Source organism: Actinia tenebrosa, unplaced genomic scaffold, assembly GCF_029948245.1.
Source record: "Actinia tenebrosa isolate PJP-AT-01 unplaced genomic scaffold, QUT_ActTen_1.0 PGA_scaffold11__36_contigs__length_13525064, whole genome shotgun sequence".
Lineage (NCBI taxonomy): Eukaryota > Metazoa > Cnidaria > Anthozoa > Actiniaria > Actiniidae > Actinia > Actinia tenebrosa.
The window spans coordinates 10241203-10251339 of NW_028292571.1; the positions used below are offsets into that span (position 1 = coordinate 10241203).

At 36.5% G+C, this 10137-nt stretch overlaps 1 protein-coding gene across 1 annotated transcript; it reads left to right on the top strand.

Annotated features, from left to right (window-relative positions):
- The first annotated feature begins 432 nt into the window (after nt 1-432).
- On the top strand, nt 433-10132 carry LOC116304400 (ferrochelatase, mitochondrial). The gene is made up of 11 exons (XM_031714130.2): nt 433-514; nt 593-707; nt 2485-2610; nt 3375-3523; nt 5091-5163; nt 5463-5631; nt 6156-6254; nt 6522-6629; nt 7892-8056; nt 8885-8944; nt 9931-10132. Exons 1-11 carry the CDS (start codon nt 490-492, stop codon nt 10072-10074), a joined length of 1233 nt encoding a protein of 410 aa, XP_031569990.1. The 5' UTR covers nt 433-489; the 3' UTR covers nt 10075-10132.
- Nucleotides 10133-10137: the final 5 nt, after the last annotated feature.

Consider the following 10137-nt stretch of genomic DNA (forward strand, 5'->3'; position numbering starts at 1 on the left):
TGATTCCTGGAATAAAACACACAGCCCGCTTTGAAACTGAAAACAGAGAAAGCGTTTTCAAATAGATCTTCTTCCAATTGTACTCTATACTTGACTCAGTTGACTCTATCGCGAAGTCGTAGTCGAAGTCGTCTTTCGTATTAATTGAAGTTCAGACAATTTTCAATTCCAAACTCAACAAACTAGCGAAGAACTAGAAGCTAAAAGGAAAATAATAAGGACGATTACTCATCTTACTAGATAAATTGAGCATTCAAAATATTAAATCGAGCGAAATATTTGGAATCCGTTTAAGAATGTCAACAAGCTTAAAGAGGGCACAGGAAGACCAATCTTCGAAAAGTGCAACAAGTATCCACGAGTTCGCCTAAGGGCCTTTGATTATTTTTATTTTTAAATTTATGACTTACCACAGGTAACCCAATGGTCACATGTTTAGTTGATACCCAAGTAGTTTGTCCAGAGTCAGATTAAAGAAGAGCTCACAAAATGGCCTTATTTTTACGCCAAATATGTGAGTACAGACCTTAAAAATTGCATAACAGGGATATATTAGTGCATATTAAGAGGTATAGTTCGTTTTCTTTTCCAGCTCGTGCTTGTGGGAGCCGACTTCAGCTTTCACCTTCATATAACAACCTTGCTATAGTTTCGTCTGTCCTTAAGGACGCTCGACACGGCTCAATAAGAAACTCTTCCTCGAGCAGGTAAAATATTTAACCAAATAATCCTTTATACTAACATTCTCTAACCTTTTAGGCTATATTTTTGGGCATTATTAGACTATAAGACTGCTTTTGGTGGAAAAATATGTTAAGTTAATGTTATACCGTCTGTTACGTAATCGTAGTATATGCACTTATATGTCGTTATTATTGTCTAAGTTTTCGTTATGAGTATTGCAACACGTCTATACTCGTGTAGCTGAGGTTTCTATAGCATTACTTAAAGGAGTAGTTAGTTTTTAAGGTCTTTAAAATATATATTATTATACATTAAAGAAACTGCATTCATATGTACACCAGTTACATAACATGGCTATTTGACATTTGATATTATTAATAGTACCGTTTATAGTATAGTATGAATTTCACATATACAAAAGAAATATCGGTGTGTCAGATTGCCATGAATAAGGAACTCAATAGCATGACATGTTAATGATAGGGCTTGATGCAGGTTAACAAAAAATAGTTTTTCAAGATCTCTATTGAGTTGACAATTCATTCTGATAAATTTATATAGCCAATAGTAAAATAAAAATCACTTTATTCAAGTGTCTAGTCGTTCTAGTGCTTTTGCACTAATTGGGGACCCTTTTCGCTCACACGTACTACCACTACATTTAATATTCTATGCACACAATGCTCAACGCACATGTTGATTTTTACGGAGGGAGGAAACCGGAGAACCTGGAGAAAACCCTCGTAGCAAAGGAGAGAACAACACATCAAACAAACTCAATTCACATGTGGCGACCACAGGGCTCGAACCAGCAACCCGACCCGTTGGACTCACAGCGGTGAAAGACGACACGATAGCAGCAAACGCCACCGATGATACCCTAGTGCAGTTGAAATGTCTAGCACTTATTATTATTACTACTACTACTATTTTTAATATTATTATTATTTTTTTATTATTATTGTTATTATTATTATTATTATTATTATCATTATTATTATTATTATTATTATTATTATTATTATTATTATTATTATTATTATTATTATTATTATTATTGTTTGTATGGAAAACAAATTGAAATTTCCAGCAGTAGGAGAGGGTCTTTAAAAAAATTCCTCTGTGGGGGGAGGGAGGGGGGTGTAATTTCTGGAACTACACACTGCAAGACACTATATCTTAATGATTATTCTGCTCTGGGCTCCTGACTGAAACATGGAAATCAATTATCTATAGCATAAAGCTGCTATGGACTAATATGTTCAAATCATATATCAACATTATATAATTAATTATTTATTATAAAATTATTTGTAATTTTGAACGGATCCCAATGAGAGAGCACCATATGGGGAGTGGTGGTTGTAAAAATATACTTAAATTTGATTTTAATCATATCCTCTTTGTAATCACTACCAAATCCTGCAATGTGATTGATTCAAAGGAGTGCGATTAATTCCCAAATTGCATCCTTAGGAGCTCTTAATCGCATCCTAAAAACATTTTTTAACAATAAAATAAAACAAAATAAAACTCAAAAAAGAAAAAGATTTTTTAGATGTTTTTTTTTTTTGTTCGCATTTAGTTCTTCTACTACATTGAATTGATTATTTTGCACTCTTTATTGTGTCTTTTTCTTGTGTATGATTACAAAAAGGACATGATTAAGTGGTAATTGAACCCGCTATGCTGTTGTGCCATTTTGTAACTGTACGTTTGATTTCAGACCAAATTGCACTCCAATCAGTTCAATTACCATCATTAATCTTAATTTATTGTTTTTTTTTGTGTGTCAAACAGCACTGCCAAGCCCAAGACTGGAATAATGCTTCTCAATCTTGGAGGTCCAGAAAATTTAGATGATGTTCATGACTTCCTACTTCGACTTTTTATGGACAAAGACTTGATTCCACTACCTGCACAAAAGTAATTATCATAATAAAGTCAACTCTCTTTACAGCTAGCAGACACCCACACACTGGGCCATCATTTGGTGTTCATAATATTTAGCAAACAACTGCAATAGGGATAATTAATTACAGTCATTTCTTTATAAGCATTTTGGCCTGGGATTTTTCTCCCTTAACTGTACTGAGTGTCCATATAATGTCAGGGTGTCTGCAAGGCAAAATTTTACTGTAAAGGGATTCTTAGACTTTTAAGTACATGCAAAGTTACCACAGTGAAGAGAAGTGTACTAGCACTAAACCCTTAGTCTGAGTCAAAAAGAAACCCTCTTTCCTGTTTAGGGTAGGGATGTACCCCTGAGTCCTCTGAACCCTGACCCTGTTCCAGTCTGAGTAAAATCACTGAAATTCATACCCTGTTCCAGAGCAAGATTGCTGAAAACCATACCCTTTTCCGGTATTGCAAAAATAGATACCCTGTTCCAGAGAGGAGAGAGCATGAGTTCATATACCCTGTCCCAGAGCGAACACGATTTTATATACCCTGTTCCAGAGTAGAATCACTGAAAATCATACCCTGTTTGGCGGCACACCCGTATAGCGACGATAGGGGAATACCCCCCCCCCCCCCTCCCCGTGAAAGAAACCAACCAACTCATCCAGATTGGGTAACTGAGCATCAAACTCTGGACCTCAGAGGTGAGAGATGGGGGTTAATTTTAGCATTATGCCATGCTCATTCTCCCTGCACATTAAGCTGAAATGGTCTATTGATATATGCAGTCAACTTGCTCCATGGATTGCCAAGAGAAGAACACCCAAGATTCAAGAGCAGTACAGAAAGATAGGTGGAGGATCTCCTATCAAGATGTGGACTGAGAAACAGGGCCAAGGAATGGTGGAGCTGTTAGATAAAATGTCGCCTAGTACAGGTAAATATTATGTTATTTCAATGAAAAAAAGAATGAGTGAGCTGCGTCAGTGTTTCTAATGAAACATTAACGATAAAAGGGTAAATTTTACACCGTGAAAAGATGAAAAGACTTACTTTTTTTACTCAGACGAAGGACTAGCGTCATTCTGAAACTTCATCTTTTCACGGTGAATAATTTACTCTTTTATCATTACTGAAAAAAAGAATGGGTGAACAAATTTAATGAATTAATGAAATCAAGACATTTTGTGATCTCAATACATTCAAGTGAATAAATGATTGACTGACTGCCTGCATGAATGAGCAAAAGAGCAAATGAACAAACAAACTGAGTGAATTGATAAATTTGTGAAATAAGTAAATAAGTAAAGAAAGAAAGAAAGAAAGAAAGAAAGAAAGAAAGAAAGAAAGAAAGAAAGAATGAAATAAATAAATAAATAAATAAATAAACAAATGAATATGTAGTGTTTAAAAAACGAGTAGGAGTGTTTTATCAGGTATAAAAGCACGAGGCGTAGCCTCGTGCTTTTATACCTGATAAAACACGATCTACGAGTTTTTTGAACTGCTTAAAACACTCATGAACAATTTATAAGATTTTAGTTCAACTGGAGCCACCATACACGTCACGAACATGGATTTTTATACTTCGATAGAGATTTGAAGTCATGGGCATGCGCAACCAGATTCAATAGAAGCTCCCACACGTTGGATATTGCGTGCCTAGGCAAAGACAGGCATGTTAGTCAAAGATCTTTAAGGTTGACTATGACCTTGATGAAGCTCTATGTCTTCATCTAAACTTGGATGCACACTTCATCCCTGTTGAAATCATCCTCATAGTATTCGAGTGGTCTTTATATAAAGATCACATGTCTTTATATAAAGACACATGTGTCTTTATATAAAATCACTTGAATACTAATGAAGAGGACTTTATCGGGTATAAAGGTTCATGCACGTGACGTGTATGGTGGCTCCAATTGGACCATAAGCTTATGAATTATTAATGAGTGTTTTAAATATATATATAAATGAATATATAAATGAATATATAAATGAATATATATATATATAAATAATTTGATGAATGAACTAAGTTATTACTGTAAATCATTGAAGGATGAATGTACGTACAACAGAACAATACAAGTTGATTAAAATGCCACGTTGATGACCGAATATGACTATATTATAACGTACAACCAAGACTGAGGCATGTGCAGGAAGAACTAGAAACTAGTATTGAATGAATAAATAAATTTGAATTATTTAACAAATGAAATAGCCGCAATAAGAATTAATGAATAAAAAGAATGAATCATGAATAAACGAATAATCATGCAGTACAGACTGTATAGAGGCTTTGCACAATCATGTAATGGCAGCCATGACAGGAGGCACGACAGGAGAGTCCTTCTGCTGTCAATTGTTCCTGCCTCCATCCTGCAATGGCTGCCATCACGTTATGGTGCAAAGCCTCGATTGTCCAGTTTTCAATATCTCCAATATAATGTACATTTTTTTATTGATTAGAGCTCATGTTTCTCTCTCTGTCTCCTCAGCTCCTCACAAGTATTATGTTGGCTTTAGATATGCCAAACCGCTGACTGAAGATACCATAGAACAGATGGAAAAGTATGTTATTAACAAGTATATGTACCCTCTGTATATGCAACTTTGTGCCTCTGATTTTTGGTAACCTAGAACCAATAGGACATTCTGATTGGCTGCATGAGGAAATAGCCTTCGACATGTGTATGTTACTGCAATTTTTATAAACATGCAACCTTTGTGTCGTCAAGCTGCACGTTGAAATTTGTTTTTTTTGCGGCCATGACAATCAAACCTAATCAGTCAGTATCTTTCATATTTTTGACTGGTGGCAGTGAAAATCCAAATGCATAAAAAACATTGTCTTTGTTTGTTTTTTTCAGAGATGGTATTGAGAGAGCCATTGCTTTCACTCAATACCCACAGTATTCTTGTTCAACCACTGGAAGCAGTATTAATGCAATATTTAGACATTATAATAAGAGATCGAGTGAATCTAAGATGACATGGAGTACAATAGATAGATGGCCTACACACCCAGGACTTGTAAAGGTATTAATGCATTATTAAGACATTACAGTAATAATAATAAACTCTTTATTTACTGAGGGTAGCACTAAATAGCAATATGCTAACAAACCTGTGGCCCTGTAAAAGTAAGAGATCAAGTGAGTATGAGATGGCATGGAGCACAATAAATAGTCATGGCCTAAGCGTACAGGACTTATATAGGTATTAGCTATTCATTGATCGAGGAAAGGACTGGATTGAGTTGATATTGCAGTGCATTTTGTGGCCATTTTATAGGATGTGATAGCCACCATCTTGAAAATATATTTTCCCGCAAACAATCCCACACTGCACTGCAATGCAATGCCAAGTCGACCCATTTCCCCTGTCATCCATCTAATGGCCAATTAAGAATAGAACCTGTGACTATATAATTATAATACTTAAGTTCGTCTGAACCTTCTAATGGTGTATCACAGATCCTGCTCTCTGATTGGCTGAGATTCTATTCGTCTATTAGCATTATCCCTTTTAATGGATTTTATTGTTGTTGTTGTGTGTTTCAGACTTTTACAGACAACATCAAGTCAGAGCTAGAACAGTTTCCTGAAGATGTGCGCAAAGATGTGATCATTTTATTCTCTGCTCATTCCCTTCCAATGTCGGTGAGTACCAGTTCTAAAGGCCAAGCTCAAAATAATATTCAAAAATAAAATTAATGAATTGGGCGTGGCATTTCTATGCTTTCACTCGCTTTCAAATGAATCCATTTTTTTTAAAATTCGTCATTCTTTATTTGTTCCTTCCTTCCTTCCTTTATCCATCCATCCATCCATCCCTCCCTCCAGCCTTCCCTGCAACAGCATTGATGATAGGCCGGTAGTTGGCTTTGACTAATCCAGTAATATTTTTTGTTGTTGAATATGTTCTAGGTTGTCAACAGGGGCGATCCCTATCCACAAGAAGTTGCCGCTACTGTCCAGAGAGTCATGGAGGCACTAAATTTCTCACATCCATATCGACTTGTTTGGCAATCCAAGGTTAGTTACTGGAACTTAAATTGACTTGAAACTCAGTCTCTCAATCAGCCTACAATGACAAAAAAATTCTGCCATTCATTTGCTATTAAACAGAGGGCATTCTATTGCTTGGGATCAATCAGCTGAATGAATCTTCCAAAGAATCTCATTACCAGCCTACAACGACGAGAAAACGCTGCCCGTCTTTGCTATTAAACAGATAGCATTATATTGCTTGGTATCAATCAGCTAAATGAAATTCTCATGAATTTTATTACCAGCCTACAATGGCAATAAAACACTGTATGTCATATTGTGCTATCAACCAGAGAGTATTCTATTGCTTGGTATCAATTTGTTGAATGAATATCTTGAATCTGTCAATATCCTTGTCAATCAGTAGTCAAACGACAAAGTCTACTCTCTATGCTTGACCTCACATTAAGTTATTAGTGAAACCTTTCTTTTAACTAACAGAAATTTCGTGTTAGCCAAGTAAAGACTTGATTAGAAAGGGTTGAATTGCTGGGAGTGAAATAACAAAAGACACGGTGGATGATATAGCAAAATAATTCATTGACAAGTTTTTTTTAAACTTCCTCCATGGTGGCGGCTTTGGCGTCATGCGCATACAAAGAATATTAAAGTGTATATGACACGAAAACATTTCATCATTTAAAATGTATAGTTTGTTAGTCGTAATAAATATATCGTAATAAAATGTGTTTCAAAAGCTTATTTCTTGAGATATGTGAGAAAATTAAGCCTAATTTGTGACGTCATTTTGTTGACACGTACTCTAGATTCAGTAGTAATGCACAAAATATAAATTGTAAATCGTATAAAATAACAACAAAAGGCATATTTTATTCAACTTCATTTGATAGCTTACGTAGTACTCTCCAAATGTTGGGAAACTGAAAAGTGTACTACCTGAAATTAAGATTCTACATTCAAACATATTTCGTGTATTTGCAACTAAATCTGGAGACTTGTAAACAAAATGACGTCACAACTTGTGCTAAATTTTCTTGAATTTCTAGAGAAATATGTTTTTAAAACAAATTTAACCGTGATATTCTTATTAATGCCAATAAAATACACATTTTTAACATTAAATTTTTTTCGTGTCATATGCACTTTAAATAAAATATACATGGGGATGATTTACATGTATCACAATAATTAATTAACTTTTTTTTTTTTTGTTAAATTTCTCCAAGATGGCGGCTTTGACATCATGTGGATATTAAGAAGAATATCCTTTTTTCGTGTATTTTCAGGTTGGACCGCTACCCTGGTTGGGTCCACAAACTGAGGATGCAATAAAAGGTCTGGCAAAGAATGGCAAGAAGAGCTTACTCCTTGTACCAATAGCATTCACATCAGATCACATCGAGACACTCCATGAACTAGACATAGAATATGCTCAAGATGTAGCCAAAGAGGTAAATTGACCTGATTATTATGTACTTATTGACTGAGTGGGAGGGCCGTACGGGAAAATATTTGGCTCGAGGTGATGCCGTACGGAGCGAGCGCAGCGACCCTCACGAAAATAAAAATAATTAAAAAAAAGAAAGCGCGCGGATTCGAGCAGAGCCGGACGGGTTTTTCCGGCACGCTTACGTCAACCCGTCCTGCCCCGATCACGTGACTTTTTTCAATGGTTTTATTAGAGCGCGCGAGCAGGGCCGTACGGGTCATATGATAATATATTTTATGCGATATGGGTTCGATTCCTGCAGGGCCTCCTCCGCAGACAACTCTTATATTTTGGAGTTCCTGTGGCAAACAAAAGAGAGAAGACTAGGGGCGATGCCACACAGGAGGCCCATTTGCACAAGATGGGATTTATCTCATGAGGCGAATATTCAACTTAAGTTCTGTGGCATAAACTTCTCCTAATTGATGGTTTTCAACCATTCCCAAAAAAATCAAATAACGAAAAACACGGCGGCCATGTTGGAGGATATAACAAAAGAATTCATTGACAATTCTTTTGTTAAATTTCTCCAACATGGCCGACGTAAAAACCATCAATTGAAGGCGCTTTTGAAAGTTGAAATGTTGAAACATGTGTGAAATGGCATTGGCAGACCAGTTTTAAGAGAAATGACATTTGGTGAATCCTTTAGTAGCGAAGCGGCGATGGGAGACAAGCTTTACGCACGGGAAGTTTTCAAGTGGGCTCCGCCATTTCAAGACACAAATCACCGCAAACATGATATGAAGTGCTGCACTATATTTACTTTTAGTCATTAATCCTTTCTTAGGCTGGAATTGAACATATAAGAAGAGCTGATTCGCTGAATGATAATCCAACATTTATCCAGGTTAAGTATCACGAAAATGTTATATTCACGGCGGTCACACTTTATGCATGTCTGAGAAACCATTGATTACCATAATCACTTTGATTCAATACTGCCATTGCCGAGCGCTGTTCCAGTGCACTTTTCGTATTTTATTATTGTCTTGCTGTTTTGGTTCTTTGTAGAGCTTTGCCGGGTTTACTTCTCTGTTTCTCAATCAGGAGTACAGTGGGACCGTCGTAAATAGAATAATATTGTCCATACTCCGCTCCCCGGGGGGTTACTCCGCCAGAATTTGGGTAGGGGTGTTCCGCTGGGATTCTGAAAGGGTACCCTGTTTATGACAACAAAAAAAATCAAACTTGTAGACCCTGCTTATGACAAAAGATATAATTTATTGCACTGAATTCCTGTTTCAATTATCATGTTATCTCGCGTATGGTTTTTTTTACAACTATGATAACCAGTTTCGGTCAATACGAAAGTAGAATATGACAAGAAACTCAGGAAGAACTTGGACCTTGAGTGAAATCGCATACCCTGTTTATGACAAGAACCTCGAGAAACCATACCCTGCCCAGCGGATCATAGTTCAAATATAGGAGTTCCCCCCCCCGGGACTCCGCTGCCCTCAGCTCTATTCTACTCACGCCATGTTACTTCACTTATTGTAATTCACTTCATCGAACTCCATTCCAGTCCACCACGCTTCACTCCACACATTTGAATGTAGTACCCAATAGACCTTATTCGTTGTGTGACAATGTTTTCGCAATTCAGGATGACGAACCTCCAGGAGATTCATTTTGTTTTTACTCTTCGAAAAATTCATGAGTATCCCAAAGGATACGAAAGGAATAACGATGTTATCCCGACGAGTTTCAAAACAATAGCTCTTCATTCCCACAGAAGTTTGTCACGCTGAATTGGGAAAACATTGTCACACCACGAATAAGGTCTATTGAAAAAGTAAATAAGTTTTCATAATTTCTTTCTATCATTCCCAGGCAATGGCTGACATCGTACTAGACCATCTACATTCTAACCAACCATGTTCTCGGCAGATGACACTAAGATGTCCTATGTGTGTCAATGCTGTCTGCGGTCCTGCCAAAGAGTTCTTTGCCAATCAAAAAGTAGTTGCTAACTAATTTTTAGATTAGAATAGAGGCACAGCAATAGAGCCCCCCCCTCCCCCCCCCCAGGAATCTGAA

Bases quoted from the DNA above. Each gene is read 5' to 3' on its own strand.
- LOC116304400 (XM_031714130.2), top strand. From the start codon at position 490: ATGGCCTTATTTTTACGCCAAATAT. The intron at 515-592 runs GTGAGTACAGAC...TTTCTTTTCCAG, and splicing joins CTTATTTTTACGCCAAATAT to CTCGTGCTTGTGGGAGCCGA. The intron at 3,524-5,090 runs GTAAATATTATG...CTGTCTCCTCAG, and splicing joins TAAAATGTCGCCTAGTACAG to CTCCTCACAAGTATTATGTT.